The sequence below is a fragment of the Ipomoea triloba genome, chromosome 2 (assembly GCF_003576645.1).
Source record: "Ipomoea triloba cultivar NCNSP0323 chromosome 2, ASM357664v1".
NCBI classification, from domain to species: domain Eukaryota; kingdom Viridiplantae; phylum Streptophyta; class Magnoliopsida; order Solanales; family Convolvulaceae; genus Ipomoea; species Ipomoea triloba.
Genome location: NC_044917.1, coordinates 7,837,868 through 7,853,339, shown reverse-complemented (window position 1 = coordinate 7,853,339; position 15,472 = coordinate 7,837,868). Strand labels below are relative to the sequence as shown.

The following is a 15,472-nucleotide window of genomic DNA, read 5'->3' as shown; positions in this document are numbered from 1 at the left end:
GTTATTGCTCCATTTCTTCTTGAAAAGATTGTGCTGAACTTTGGGACTCTTGGTCATAGGTATGAAGTTTGAAAGAAAGACTAAGAATTTAGTTTCACTAGCGGTAGTTTGAAAACAACCCCTAAAAGTGAGACTCTTTGTGCACAGAAATTAAACTTCTAGCATACTTTTGTGTTTAGTTGGGTTACCATGAATCACATTCCCAGCCCTGAGGATTCTTGAGACTAGGGATTCAACCTTTTGAGAAAAAAAGATTGTGCTGAACTTTTTGAAGGGCTGGTCATTGAAATTAATTAGTTTACAATGAAGTTTAATAATGTTAGCACTCTATAGTTTTAGGAGTTGTGTAATTCTATTATGAGTAGTCTTCTGTATATATTTATCTATCTTGTATAATCTATTGATGTGAATACAGAAATACAGTTCTCATTTGGTATAAGGCCTTTGCTAATGTGTTTGCGGAAGTGACTTGGGTTGTATCTCTGTTGTGTGAGTTCAGGTGTTTCTTTATCTGCTCCTCCGAGGCTGTGGTGACAATTTGGGGGCGACATACATGTGTTCCAATCTTGTAGTTCATGTTAGGACTAAACATGTTTGAGATTGATTATCACTTTGTTTGTGACAAGGTTACTTCTTGTGAGCTTCAGGGTAGATTCATCCCACTAAGGATTAGTTGGCTGATATCTTCACTAAACCGATGCCTGCTTCAAGGTTTGCTTTTCTTCGTGACAAGCTTCAGATTGTGTCCCGTGAACCTTCAGATTCATCCCACTAAGGATTGTGTCCCGTGAACCTTAGGAGTTGTGTAATTCTATTATGAGTTGTCTTCAAATTTATCTATCTTGTGTAATCTATTGATGTGAATGCAGAAACACAATTCTCATCAATAATTTGCTCTTTTTGCAGCTTATATTAGCAAATTTTATTGCTTTGTTTGTATCATATATAATTTGCTTAAGTTCTTGATTATAGAAGAACAAACATTCAGCCATTGAATTTTGACTCGTGTGTATGTTCATTATTTCTTTCATAGAAGTGGACTGATACACTGTTGAGTGTTGATGAGAGCTTGGTTCTGAGTGATTTATTTGTCTTTTCAAGCATCGTGTTCTTTCTGTTCACCTGACTCTGGATTATGAAGATAAGTTTGATTTATCAGTTTCGTTGCCTTGATTTGCTCATATTTTCAAATCTAGATTTGGGTTCTAATCCTGAGATGTAACACAAAACTTACTCCAACTCCAACAATGCTGGTAGGTATCTGTAAAGTGTAAAGTATGAATATGAAACACATGGGCTATGCATTCCTAACTAGCGCTTGCTAACATGTATATGGGAAATTAATTAATTTTTTTTTAAGTTTTAAAATCTTCCTATTTTCATCTAAAATCATGAAAACTTCTTATTTTTGTTAAAATATGATGTAGTGGAACTGTGGAAGTGATTAGAAAGAGAAAGGAAGGAGAAAATTTGGGATTAATTATAAAATTATTTTTTATCCCTTAATTGTTTTCATGCCAATCATTGACTCAAATTGAAAATAGTGTTGGGTTGGACTTCGGTAATAGTCCAATTTGGACAAAATCCATATTTCTTTTATGCTTATTTGTTAGTTAGCTTCTTGAGGAAGCTCTTTCCACCAAAAATAAATAAATAAATAAATAAATAATCTTGAGGAAGCTAGTGGTTTCTCAGAATTGTGGGGCAAGAAAAAGTGAACAATAATTAGAGAGAAGCAGGCAGTACTCATTCAATGGAAAACCTTTTTTTTCTTCTTATCTTCACTCTCATTTTCGGCAGAAGGAAGGAGGAATCCATCCATTTTCTTTCTCCTTCATCTTTTGGTATTGCTGCTAGTGATCTTCATCAAATATTTTAAAGGTCAGCTTATATTTATTTAAGATATCTTTTAAGTATTTTCGTACAAGGTATTATTCCTTTTAGCATGTGATGTATTAATGATTTATGGATGTATAGCTCATGTGACAGTCTGAATATTTATACTTGAGATTTGTTATATTGAAAAAAACTTTGTTATTGGTGGTTCTGTGATTTTTTTTTTTTTGATTTTGAGTTTTTCACGTAAATCGTGTTTTTCATGTGTTGATATTTATTTTTAGACTATTATGTATTATCTTGTACAAGTGTATTTGTGATTTCCATTGTGAAGTAACATTTTCTTCCCAACACTTAGCAATTATTACTTAGAGTGAAATGGTTACATTATAAAAGTTAACCACAAAATTTTTATAATGTTTGATAATTTAATTATAAATTTTTAAAGTTCAATGATCAATTATACTCCGTATTATTTAGTTAATTAATTAAAATACTCCGTAACTATTTGACACTTTTTATAAATTCATTTTTAATACAGTAGCATGATTTTCATTTTCTTTTACCTACCTGGTATAGAATATAATGATGGACATATTATTTGTGTGCCGATAAAACAGAAAAGTTCGGATTGGTACGAATGTACGATGTACGGCAATCGGCATAGCATGGCTGATTCAAAATTCCTTGGAAAAAAAAAACAAATTAAAATATTATATATACTCTTTTTTTTTTTTTAATACTACTAACTCTATTACAATGCAGTATCTGTTCATAACGACTTTCTCAACATACCTATTGAAGCACAAGAGTAATCTGTTCATAACGACTTTCTACTCAAAATTTTGATGTAGTTATTTGTAGAATTTATATGAAAAAAAATAGTTTATCAATGCCATTATATTAGAGAGAAATTTAAAAGTTCATGTAATAGAACTCAAGAACAAAAGATCGAAAATGAAAAAGAAATGTAGTCCACTAGTCTTCATATGTCGTGGTGCAATTTAATGAAAATGATGAGAGTATAAAGTAGAGATGCAACAGGTTTTTCAATTAATTCTATGATTACTTAAATTTGTCTCGAATTAATTAAGATGATATTTGTACCCATTTCATATATATTTTAACTTGCATGAATTTGAACTTATATAATTATAAGTTCGCTATCAAGTGCAATCTGAAGGAATTAATAGTTGCAGTACATTCATTCAGTAAATTATACCGACAGCAAGTTGTCTAATTTAATTTATCCATTTAGGTTGATCAACACTTGAAGTTACGCATAAATAATATTTGTAATTCTTTCTTATTTTGAAAACTTGAAGAAACTATCTGAATATAAAAGTCTACTGTTTTTTTTACCAACCATATTCTATTGCACTATAATGCCACAAATTGCAAGGATAAATATGGTCTAACCCGTCACCACCACTTTTTCTAGCACACCGCATTCATGGAGTAAAAGGAAAAGTGGGGTACACCAGTACATGTATCTATTTGTAGTAAGGGAAACGTGGTGCCCAAGAATCAGCAGAGCTAGCTACCCTGAAACAGCAAACAATGGAGGAGGAAGGGTCATCCAAAGACTCCATCTTTGAGGAGAGAGAGGAGTTAATGGTATCACCCACAGGCGGTTCGCCAATCTTCAGACCTGCCCGGTTTCTAAAACCCACAGCTTTCGCCATTGACGGCCAGAGGCCAAAGCTCCCTTCCTTGCCATTCTCCTCCGAAGCAGAGTGGCCTCTTGAGCTGTCATTCTGTGGGTGGAGGGGCCCGCCAAATTTGTGGAGGAAATGGGTCACTTCCATGCGTGCCAAACATCTCTCTGTGTGGAAATCAGCTGGGATCGATGAAGCCATCATGGGTTCTGTGTATAAAATCCACAGAAATGAAAAACTGGTTTTGGGGCTAGCGGAGAGATGGTGTTCCCAGACGAACACCTTCGTGTTCGCCTGGGGAGAAGCCACTATCACTCTAGAAGACATAATGGTTCTTGGAGGCTTCTCTATTTTGGGCGGCCCTGTAACATTGTTCACTCTTCAAGAACCTGACTTGAAAGAAACCCAAAACAGCCTTGAAAGATCACGACACGATTTGGAAAGATTGAAGCTAGATAATCATGCTAAATGGCTGAAACTTTTCATGGACAGTGGGAGTGATATCGAGCACGAGGCGTTCCTATCACTCTGGCTGTCCAGGTTTGTTTTTCCGGGGAATAATCTTGACAAGATTGACAAAGATGTTTTCCCTGTCGCGGTTCGCCTAGCTCGAGGGATCAGGATTGCACTTGCTCCACCTGTTCTGTGTAGCATATATAGGGATATGAGTTTATTGAGAGAAACTATGGAAATGATTTCTTCATCTGGGGAAAATTGTGAGTGTGATGTTTTTGCACTCACACTTGGGGCACCCTTGCAGTTTGTGCAAATTTGGGGTTGGGAGAGGATAATTCCATTGAGGCCACCTCCAAATTGCATTGAACCAGGGGAGGTGAGATTAGCTAGATGGCATAATCTGAAAGATTTTAGTAAGAGTATGAATGTGAGGACAAGTATTGACTCTGCTGCAGAGACATTTCTGTGGAGGCCATATGTATTGGCTGTAGATAATTGGAAAATCCCCAAGTTCTACAAGGAAAAAGAACAGTTTGGGGAGGATTTGAGTGAAGAACTCAAGTCTTTTATGTACTGCTTAAGGGTGTCTCAACTTGTTGGGGTAGATTGCAATGAACCATATCGCCCTAACCGGGTAGCTATGCAGTTTGGGTTTGATCAAGACATTCCCGAATGGATCCCTCGTTCGAATAAACCTGGTGAAGTTGCTTGGTGTGAATATAGCAGGCCAATCGGAATGGTGAATATCCCACCTAGGTTGCTGGAATCTGATGTAACAGCAAGGTATTTGGAATGGTGGAGGAAATCTGTGTTGTTGCTTCCATTTGATGCTAATCAGGGCATGTTGCAAGGTAGAAGAAGTCCAAGGGAAGCAAAGAGATTTCTGAAAAACTCCAAACAAAAGAACAGTAATGTCATTAATGAGAAAGTAGAAAATGGGCTTGATAATGTTCCACCAGGTTTTCCTCCCAAAACCAATGTTTTAGAAGGGAATGACCACAATGCCAATGAGAAAATTTCATCTTGTTTTGATGGGCATGCTGGATTTCATCTCGAGCATTATCCGGTAAAAGTGGAGTATGATGATCTTGTATTTCCAAATGACAATGATAACTCTTCTGAGGTATTGCAGGATAGTAAAATACAGAAAAGAAATAAGGAGAACTTGCTATCTTCTGATGGTCCTCCTGGGTTTCCTCCAAGGCCCAGATTAGTAGCTGTTGAGAAACACCATGAATCTGCAGAGGCAGAAATGGAAGACTTGAGATTGACAAAAGAAGAGCAAAGGGATTGCCTAAATGGAAGTAAGATTCCAGGACCAGATGAAATTGAAGCTAGAATTTCCAGGCTTGAGAAGTTAATAGCTTGTCTAAAAAACAAACATAGCTAATAATTAGTGACAATAGGATCTGAAACTCATATTGAAGCAATGGTGCTTCTATCCAACTATACTTTCTCTTCTCATTCTAGCACTCAAATAGTGACTGTGGGTATTTGAAGATGAATGGTCAATAGTGATAGTATAAACTTGATGCTTATTCTTCCCTTTTTGCTTAAAATTTCTAATACATACTAGTGAAGATGTTACAAAGTTAGTGAACAAAGTATTATTTTCTGAAAAAAATCAATGTTTTTCTCTTAAGCAGAAGGTGAGGGATTGGTGAAAATTAAATTATTCATTAGTGGTGGCCATCCAGTTGTCCAATTCCAAATATTACAAAATGATAAATGCTATATATTCATGATTGTCCTGCCCAATTCAGGAATCCTGTGGTTTATATTTACTATAATGTGGCTAGCTACCAAGCTGCTCAACAGTCAAGAAGTTGATGTCTTCATTTCCCTTCCTTCTCCATTGCTCCTCCATTAAAAGTTAACTTCACTTTTAGTATGCTAGTAGTTTCAAAAAAAATTTTGAAACACTAATGATTCTTTACAAGGTAGTATATGTTTTATACTTTCTCAATGTTCTCACCATCCTGATTCAATCCTTGACCACCCAGTTGAAATGGTAACATGTGTCATCACACTATATAATAGTTGACAAGTTTCATATTTAGTCATTAACTTTTAATTTGATTATACTTTCCATTGTAATGTATTGTGTTATATTTTTCTTTCAACAATCCTTTAAATGTGTTGAGATTAACAAGAACAAGAAACAATAATAATGACATAAAGTAAAGAAGACAAGGATTGTGATACTACACCTGTATTTATAGGCATCTAATCCCTCTACAATTGGTTTAACCCCACTCATATTTCTTATATGAGAAAAACTCATATTCCTAATACCTATATGAGACAAACTCAACAAAATGTAAGGACAAAAAAAGTAATTTGTGGGTAACTTGGTAACCACAAGATTACAAGTTCAACTCTTACCAGGAACGACCTTCCTGGTTAGAGCTGGTCAATTATGGACATTCTAAGCTGATTTACCTCCCCGTGGTACTTTGCTAGCTAGGGTTACAAGCACTGTTACAAAAATAGGCCGCCTAGGCACCACTAGGCCGAGGCGAATTGCTACCTAGGCGGCTGCCTAGCACCTAACTCGGCCGACTAGGTTGAGTTGGCGGCCGACTTGGCCGAGTTAACTCGCTCAACTCGGTAGAGTTAGCTGAGTTAACTCGAGCAAGTCAGCCTTATTAATTGTTTTATTATATTTATATATAGAGTCTCAAAATGGTCCTTCGATTATGGCATTTTCTCAATTTAGTAACTCAACTTTCAATTGCACTTAATGTGGTCCAAGTTGAAGTGTGTGCAAACGGTGATTAAGTGTGTGCGAACGATGATTAAATGTGTGCGAACGGAATGAGTGTGTCAATCAATCTAGACTATTAAAAAATTTTAGATTGATGTACAAGATTTGACACAATATTTTAATGGTCTAGATTGATTAAGATTCCAAGTTGGAGTGTGTGCAAACGGTGATTAAATATGTGCGAACGGAGTGGGTGTGTCAATCAATCTAGACCATTAAAATTTATTAAATTAATGCACAAGATTTGATCTCACAATCTAACAGTGATCTCATAGGAACCTTCCTATATATATATATATATATATATACCACACACATGCACTATTTTTTTGTTTTTATAGGTCGTCACTTAGACAGCCTAAGCTAGCGCCTAATGCAACCATGATTACAAGGCGAGGTTTACCCATTGAATACCCACGGGTAGTAGCTGCAGGTTTTTTTAGTTATTTTTTTTATTTTTTTTTTAAAAAGAGTAATTTGTGAGGAGTACTGAGTAGTTGGGTTTTCTGATCTTCTGTGATATGTATTCTGCCTTTAGCTGTAATTTGTGGAAAGAGGGCTTGTGGTTCTGGTGATAAACTGATAATCTATGTCCATTGGCCATAATTGCATTTGATGAAACTTGATAGCAAATCAAGAACCAGTTAGTTGGTATTGAGGCTACCCTTCTGTTTTAATTTTTCTTGAGAAAAAAAAATTAATTTGATTCTGCATAGAGCAATGATAGAAATGAAATATTTTCTTTGGCTCCAAACATATTGAATGGAAGGCTCCTTCATTGCATAAAGCATAATATAGAAAGTTGTGTGTAGGAAAGGGAAATATGGGGTGATCCACAGAATCTGCTGGACCCCTATTTATGTAGCATACAGGATTGTACACTTGGACCATGATAGAATTCCTATTTTCACTGGCTAAACAATGTTTTTTTATTCTCCTTATTTTTTTGGGAAGAAAAAGAAAAAAAAAAAAAAGAAGAAGAAAAATTGACAATGTCAAAAGTCCATACAGAAATTCTATGTGAGGAGGGAGAGGAAGCAAAACAGATATTATGGAAACATTTTCATTTGCTTCCAAATCCTGGAATACTAGAAAAAACAAAAACTAGAATGTTTTAGAGGTATTGATGTGTCTTGACAGGAATCCGAGGTTGTAATGATGTTCTTATTGCATGAGTGGATTTCCAGAAATAAGGACATCTACTGAGCATTCCCAGGATTATAAACACATGTTTTGGCCAATGCTGCATCTGGGAGAGTACTGAAAATGTTGGATTGCTTCTCTTGTTGCACGGGAGAGGACACAACCGATAAAGCGTTGAGAGAGGGCAGCATTCATGATTTCAGAGGCATGACCCTGACTTCATTTGCCAATATTTCTTTAAAATCTGGTAATTACATCTCTTCATCTCATTATCAACAGAAACTTGTGATGAAATGCAAGAAAAGCATCATTTCTGTAATGCCAATTAAAGCCATTCTTTTATTTGATATATCTGATGTGATGTGATGAAACAAATTGGTCTGGCTTATTTTGCACGAATGGATTTGAATGGCAATGCAGATAGCAACAGGAGAAAGTATATAGCTGAAGAAGTAGGAAAATTTGGAAAAGGGAATATTTCAGCCCAGGCTTTTACATTCCAGGAATTGAATGACACAACCCAAAAGTTTAACCCTGATTTCTTGCTTGGTGAAGGAGGTTTTGGCAAGGTGTACAAAGGCCACCTAGAAACCAAAAATATTGTATTGTACCCTCACAATCCTTTCCAATTTAAATCCTCTTCAGATTGAAAATGTTGTCAAGGACATTATTAACCTGTTTTTTTTTTTTTGTTCTTCTGCATTTTGATGTCATTCAGGATATTGCAGTCAAACAGCTTAACAGAAATGGTTTTCAGGGAAATAGGGAGTTCCTTGTGGAAGTTCTACTGCTGAGTCTTCTCCACCACCCTAACCTTGTAAACTTGATTGGATACTGCTGTGATGGCGAAGAGCGCATATTAGTATACGAGTTCCTGGAAAATGGCTGCCTCGAAGATCATCTTCTTGGTATTTAAATCCAACTACACTTCACACCAAATCTTACCTTCATTTTCAGGGACTATAGTGAACATATCTGAACCATAAAGCTTATGTTTTTTTATGTTTTCAGACCTGAAACCTGGTAAACCGCATCTAGATTGGAAAACGAGGATGAAAATAGCCGAGGGAGCAGCAAGAGGGCTCGAATACCTACACGAAACAGCCAATCCTCCAGTAATTTACCGCGACTTCAAAGCATCCAATGTACTTCTAGACAAAAACTTCGATGCTAAGCTTTCTGATTTTGGGTTAGCCAAGCTAGGTCCAACCGGGGATCAAACGCACGTCTCTACCAGGGTCATGGGTACCTATGGCTATTGCGCGCCTGAATATGCCTCCACTGGTCAACTTTCCACCAAGTCCGACGTTTACAGCTTTGGGGTCGTGTTCCTGGAGATGATCACGGGAAGAAGAGTCATCGATAACGCTAGACCAAGTGAAGAACAGAACTTGGTTTTGTGGGTACTTGCTCCATCTCAACTAAAAGTCTAAGCTAATAGTTGGACTGCATTTATGTTTATATTATATTTATGCTCAACATCCATTACTATATATACACTCCAAGAAATCTCTGCAGCTCTATAAATACATATTATTGTACTCAACTCTAGAACTGCAGGCTCAACCATTGTTCAAAGACAAACAGAAATTTCACTTAATGGTGGATCCATTGCTGCAAGGGAACTACCCAACAAAGGGACTGTATCAGGCTCTTGCAGTTGCAGCAATGTGTCTACAAGAGGAAGCAGACACGCGGCCATTCATCAGCGACGTAGTCACCGCTCTCGAGTTCCTGTCGGGGAACAGGAAAGCGGAGGGCGAGGGCGGCCAGGAAGAAGAAGGAGCAGCCAAGTCATTGCCTCCAGGGAGTGAAAGTAATGTTGAAAAACATGAAAGCAGTGAGCCTGCTGAAGTTAGAGAAAAAGACTAAAAGCTCTGCAGTGTTTTGGATAGTATTTTTATAAAAGGCCAAATAACTAACATTGGTTTTTACCTAACAAGTAATGCAACTAATGATTTCTATGTTTGGCTTCAAAGTTGATTATTTTGAAGATTCACTCCTCAGAGTTTTTGTTGATAAGACTAACAAGTACTTGTAATGTTTGGATTTTGGCATTCCTTTTGATAAGTTAGTTTGACCAATTATTCATCCTATACAAACTTTCAAACTGAGAAAATAATTTCAAGGTGTAAAGTTTCATAATTTTTATTATTAACTTGGTTGAAGACTTGAAGTACTTACTTTTAAAGGATTCATTTGTTAAGTTCTTCTCTTCTTGAATTTAGTTTGAAGTCTTCAATTTAAGGATGTAAATAAGTTGAGACGGACTCGAATTTAGGTAGGCTCGGGTTTGAGCTCTAAATAATAGTAAGTCTAGTTTGACTTGTGATAGATTGGTAATTAGTGCTATAATGTTTTTTTTTAAACCACTAATTAATGTTCTTTGTTTATATTTTGTGAATCAATAAATATTAGGGTGAATGTTGAAAATGAAGGAAATAATTGATAATTTTATTAAGTTGGCTTTGAAGAAGCAAAAGCTTAGAACAAGAAGAGTGGAAACCCTCACTGCTATTCAAACTCATGAGAGAGTCACTTTGTGTCATTAGGCCACAAAGTCATTAGCACTAATAGTCTCCTCTTGAATACATAAAATAATCGTAGATTTTTTTTTTTTGGTTGAAAGCAAACGGACGGATTTCATTAAATTAAGGCCCCAACCAACAAGCATAATAAATACAAATAGGGGTTGAAAGCCACTCACTGTAACCAGCGTAAAACACAGCATCCCTTGCTAATAAGTGGGCATCCGAGTTCGCCAATCGCTTAACAAACGAAAATCTAATATTAGAAATAACACTAGCTAGATCAATAATGTCGCTCAAGATAAGGTCGAAAGAAATAATGCTACCTTGTCTCTTAAGGCCAAGGATAACCAATTGAGAGTCTAATTCAAGCTAGACTGGCATGCAAACATTCTCCATTACCCATCTGACCGCCTCCATAACAGCTACTACTAATTAGTTGTCAAGCGCCTTGTGCTAAAATGTCATGTTGTTAACTTTTTGTGTTACAATAGACTAAGAAAGTATGTATGAACATATACTACAATGTAATATAGTAAGTAGAACTTAAAAAAAAAATAAAGAGTCTAATTAATTTGTCATTTTTGTTGTTGTTATTAGTATTAATAAAGTTTACCCGTGCTTAACTTTAAAATGACTCCTTGACTAAAGTTCTTGCCTTTCTGATTGAGTTTGAAGTATTCGATTTAGAGATGCAAACAAGTCGAAATAAACTCGAGTTTCTGAATACGAGTAAAATTTTAAAAACTCTTTAAAAGCCTAAATTGAATACCACTAAACATTTATTTAAAAGTTTATAAAGTCTCGATTGAATACACCAATATATTTTTACAAGGATAATGAGGTGTGAATGTGATCGTGTGAATTTCTTTCAACTTAATTAATGAAATTACCTTAAAATCAATGTATTTTATCAAGTTATATTCTTTATATTGATTAAACAAAAAAAATGAATAACTTCACTGGACTACATCTTGTTGTTGGTTGGTCCATCATATAGTCCGTCGAAAATTTGTATTTAAAAAGAAACATTTTATAAAAACATAAGAAAATGTTATGTGTATGCTCATTTTGTACTTTCATAAATAAAATTTTGATGTAGGTATTTATATTGAGATCCAAAAAATAATAATTTATCAAAATTTGTCACATAAAAAGTAAAATTTAGAGAGTAAGATTTGGAAGTAATTGTACTAAAACTCAAAAACATATTTTTCTTTTATTTTATATATAAAATTGCTGCTTAATCTGCGTTTAGTCGTCTTAAACCCTTTCATGTTTATGACCAGTGTCCTTGAGTCCTCCCATTTTGTGTGCATACATGGCGTGTGCTGCTCCGCTCTTCTTCTCATCATTCAAGACTCATAATTACCATAAACTTCCACTATCAGACAACCAATAAACCCTAGTAAAACCCTTTTGTTTGATTCTTCATCCATTTTTTTGTTGTTTTTTGTTTTTATACGGTGAAGCATTGAAAAAGCATATATAGGTGTATCAAAACGGCCGCTTCTCCTCTCTCCAGGAAGCTTGTAGGCCGAGCAGCCTCCGAGGCCATGGCAGTAGTGAGCTTCTCCACCCAGACCGCTACCCCTGTCAAGCGTTCCTCTTTTGCCCCTAATAGATACTTCTGGCTTTGCCCTTGCACTTTCTCTACTTCTCACTCCTTTTGGTTTTCCTGCTCGCCAAAAGCCTGTCACAGGTTCGTTTTATTCCCTAATGCGTTAGTTTTGCTCTTCTATGTTCCTCTCAAACTTCGTTTCAAGTCATTTTGGACCTTCTATTTATTTATTTATTTTGTTTTGTTTTCATATATGGATAAGGTAGTTTGTTTTAAAAATAAAAATTCAAGAATGTTTCTTGCTTTTAGTGTTGTTGTATACCAAATGTCTGTGAGAAGGAGAAAGCATTTGGTATCTTTTTTCTGCCAATTTTGATACCTTATTGCACTTTTGTTGTCTGGATTTAACACTTTTTAGTGTGTTATTTCTCTATACATGTTCTTAGTTTGGGAATGTAGATGACTGATGGTATCTTTTTCTGGAAATTCTGGTAACCTAATTGCACTTTTATTCAGTGATTATTTTTATTTATTTATTTATTTTGCACTTCTGAGTCTTTATTTGTGTATGTGTGCTCTTAATTTGGGAATGTGGATGACTGATAAATTTAAAATTTTAAAGGGCATATTTAATAATGTGCATTATGCAAATTTACTGCCAAATTCATTTACAAGAGAAGGATAAGAACAGAACAAAAAGTTCTTTGTTATGCTTCAATTGGTGGCAAATAGGTACTTAAAAATTAAGTTCTGATCATGTGAAAATGTACTTAATCAGTTATGAATTATCAACTTCTTGAAAGACATCCATTTTCCTATTAGAAAGAAGGGAAATGACTGCTTCATACACATTGTTGTTTATGAAGCTACCATATTACCATTTTTGACATAATGAACACACTCTTTTAGCATTTTGCTTATCTAATTCATCTGGGGGTGGTTGGAAGCCTTGTGGCTTGTGCAATTTGGTCTTGAACATGTCAATACTGAAGTTGCCTTTCCTTGTTACAAATTGACTGTGATTTGCAGCGGAGAAGATTGCAAAACCCTGAGTGCCAATAATGCCTTATCTAGCTTATCCATACTTGGTGATTCCTGTCAGATTAAACGTACACTAAGGCATGAAATAAAACCCTTCTCTAGTGGAATTGCACAGAGAATTGAGGAAGATCATGTGGCAGCTCGCTCTGCTTGGGGAGCTGAGGCCGAAGCAATTAGACAAGACAGAAGACGCAATGGTAGTTACAATAATGTTGCCTATTTTCAGGTTGCTCCAGATCTACATTCTGATGAATACAGGCATATTGACAGTAGTAATAACAGTGCTACAGATAAAAGGTATGATGTAATGAGGAATGCAAAGGGAAGTCTGATACTTGAACATGTCACTTATGGACCCAAACCACATTATAACTCTAGTAGCGGACAGCAGAAAGCTCCTACAAATGTACAATTTAGACACCATCTTCCACAATCATCAGTACATGTCAGCCAACCAAGAAGCAATGAACTGAGGTCAATCAATAGGGTTGGTGGTTCAACATTATCTCTAGATCAACTTTTGCCAAATGCTACTCAACCTATTGGGTTATTACCAAACAAAACCAAGGAAAAGAAGGCGGAGAAAACTTTTAAGATAGATGACGACATTCCAATTAAGCAAATGGAAAGGGATGTTGCTGATTTTTGTTGAAAGTAGTACTCTGCCCCAGAAAAGAGTATTACCCAGGCCAACATCCGTGAGAGGCTGGAGTCCATCTATGACAAAGTTTTCATAGTTGACAACATCTCGGTGGCCAAGGAAGTAGTCAGTAAGCTTACAAATGATTTCAGGGATTTCATCCATGCATGTGATACGGAGGCATGTCTTCTGCTTAATTTACATCAATGTTTTTATATACATACATATATGAAGGAAATAAAAGCTGTACTTTGTGTGTAGTTATTTATGTTTTGAACCAATTACAAAATGAAAATAATAATTTATACCCATTTCTGAACTTATTCATCTGTTTACAAACAATTAATAGGTAGCCAAGATTGATGTTAAGCAAGAAACACCAGTTGGTCATGGAGAAATTACATGCTTCAGCATTTATTCTGGACCTGATGCTGATTTTGGAAATGGAAAAACTTGTGTCTGGGTAGATGTCCTTGATGGTGGTGGGAAGGATATTTTAGTAGAATTCGCTCCATTTTTTGAAGACCCTTCAATTAAAAAGGTAAATCCATAGAGGTGGTAGGAGAATCCTTTATCCATATTGCACCTTTAACAGTTATATGATAAAATACCCCATGCTTTCTGTAGGTATGGCACAACTATAGCTTTGATTGCCACATCATAGAGAACTATGGATTTAAAGTTTCTGGGTTTCATGCTGATACAATGCATATGGCTCGATTATGGGATTCCTCTAGACGAACAGAGGGAGGCTATTCCCTTGAGGCACTTACAGGTGATCACTTTGTCATGTGTGATGCAAGAGTGTCCCCTGGTGAAGAGCTGTTAGGTAAAGTGTCAATGAAAACTATATTTGGCAGAAAAAAGCTGAAGAAAGATGGAACAGAAGGTAAAGTCGACATCATTCCTTCTGTTGAAGAGCTGCAAAGAGTGGAGCGCAAATCATGGATTTGTTACTCAGCGTTAGATTCCATAAGCACGTTGATGCTTTATGAAAGTTGAAAGTTAAACTCACTAAGAGGGTCTGGAAGCTTGATGGATTTTATAAAGGGAACATGCTTAACTTTTATGAGAGATACTGGCTTCCATTTGGTGAGCTTCTAGTTCATATGGAAACTGAGGGCATGCTGGTTGATCGTGCCTATCTTGCTGAGTTGGAGAAAGTGGCTAAAGCGGAGCAGGAGATTGCTTCTAAAAGGTTTCGCAACTGGGCATCTAAGCACTGCCCTGATGCAAAATACATGAATGTGGGTAGTGATGCACAGTTGCGTCAGCTCTTTTTTGGGGGCACTCTGAACAGGTATGGGGCTTCTTTAAAATATATCTGTTGATAAAAGGAATATTTTTCTCATCTATTTTTGTGTTAATTTTACTCTGTAATCACTTTGGATTTTTTTCACATTTCTTCTTTTCCTGAATCTTCACGTCCCTTTTACATTTGATTTCCTTTCTTTTGCATGCAGAAAGGACCCTAATGAGAGTCTTGAAAATAAGAGGGATTTTCAAAGTTCCCAACGTTGAGAATATAATTGAAGAAGGCAAGAAGGCTCCATCAAAATTTCGTAAGATCACTCTTCATAAGATTGGTGACCACATCGAGACTGATTTGTACACTGCTAGTGGCTGGCCATCTGTTAGTGGAGATGCTTTAAAGGCTCTCGCTGGAAAATTTCTGCTGATTTTGAAATCATGAGTGAAGCAGATGACAATGTGGAAGAAGTGTCTGCTTCAAGCTCTGATGGGCTGTCTGTGGCTAATAATGAAGCACCCTGTACAGAGCCAGAGGCTTCAGGGTATGGAACAGCTTATAAGGCATTGGGGGTGGAAAAGAAGGAATTGAGG

The 15,472-nt window shown here is 36.1% G+C and overlaps 3 protein-coding genes and 1 pseudogene across 3 annotated transcripts; all 4 read left to right on the top strand.

Moving 5' to 3' along the window:
• Nucleotides 1-1,734: 1,734 nt before the first annotated feature.
• Nucleotides 1,735-5,545, top strand: LOC116007470. Its single transcript, XM_031248147.1, has 2 exons — nt 1,735-1,881; nt 3,278-5,545. Exon 2 carries the CDS (start codon nt 3,397-3,399, stop codon nt 5,338-5,340), a length of 1,944 nt encoding a protein of 647 aa, XP_031104007.1. The 5' UTR covers nt 1,735-1,881; nt 3,278-3,396; the 3' UTR covers nt 5,341-5,545.
• Nucleotides 5,546-7,619: 2,074 nt separating this feature from the next.
• Nucleotides 7,620-9,843, top strand: LOC116010582 (probable serine/threonine-protein kinase PBL23). Its single transcript, XM_031250056.1, has 5 exons — nt 7,620-8,107; nt 8,281-8,462; nt 8,579-8,768; nt 8,872-9,263; nt 9,421-9,843. The coding sequence occupies exons 1-5, from the start codon at nt 7,984-7,986 to the stop codon at nt 9,730-9,732; spliced, it is 1,200 nt and encodes a 399-aa protein (XP_031105916.1). The 5' UTR covers nt 7,620-7,983; the 3' UTR covers nt 9,733-9,843.
• Nucleotides 9,844-11,736: 1,893 nt separating this feature from the next.
• Nucleotides 11,737-13,659, top strand: LOC116011133. The gene is made up of 2 exons (XM_031250651.1): nt 11,737-12,090; nt 12,979-13,659. The coding sequence occupies exons 1-2, from the start codon at nt 11,945-11,947 to the stop codon at nt 13,640-13,642; spliced, it is 810 nt and encodes a 269-aa protein (XP_031106511.1). The 5' UTR covers nt 11,737-11,944; the 3' UTR covers nt 13,643-13,659.
• LOC116010704 overlaps nt 13,652-15,472 on the top strand; it is a 5,262-nt pseudogene continuing 3,441 nt past the window's right edge.

Excerpts from the sequence above, each read along its gene's own strand:
- LOC116007470 (XM_031248147.1), top strand. The coding sequence starts at position 3,397 with ATGGAGGAGGAAGGGTCATCCAAAGACTCCATCTTTGAGGAGAGAGAG.
- LOC116010582 (XM_031250056.1), top strand. The coding sequence starts at position 7,984 with ATGTTGGATTGCTTCTCTTGTTGCACGGGAGAGGACACAACCGATAAA. Across the intron at positions 8,108-8,280 it reads CAATATTTCTTTAAAATCTG|ATAGCAACAGGAGAAAGTAT; the intron begins GTAATTACATCT and ends ATGGCAATGCAG. Across the intron at positions 8,463-8,578 it reads ACCTAGAAACCAAAAATATT|GATATTGCAGTCAAACAGCT; the intron begins GTATTGTACCCT and ends GATGTCATTCAG.
- LOC116011133 (XM_031250651.1), top strand. The coding sequence starts at position 11,945 with ATGGCAGTAGTGAGCTTCTCCACCCAGACCGCTACCCCTGTCAAGCGT. Across the intron at positions 12,091-12,978 it reads TCGCCAAAAGCCTGTCACAG|CGGAGAAGATTGCAAAACCC; the intron begins GTTCGTTTTATT and ends TGTGATTTGCAG.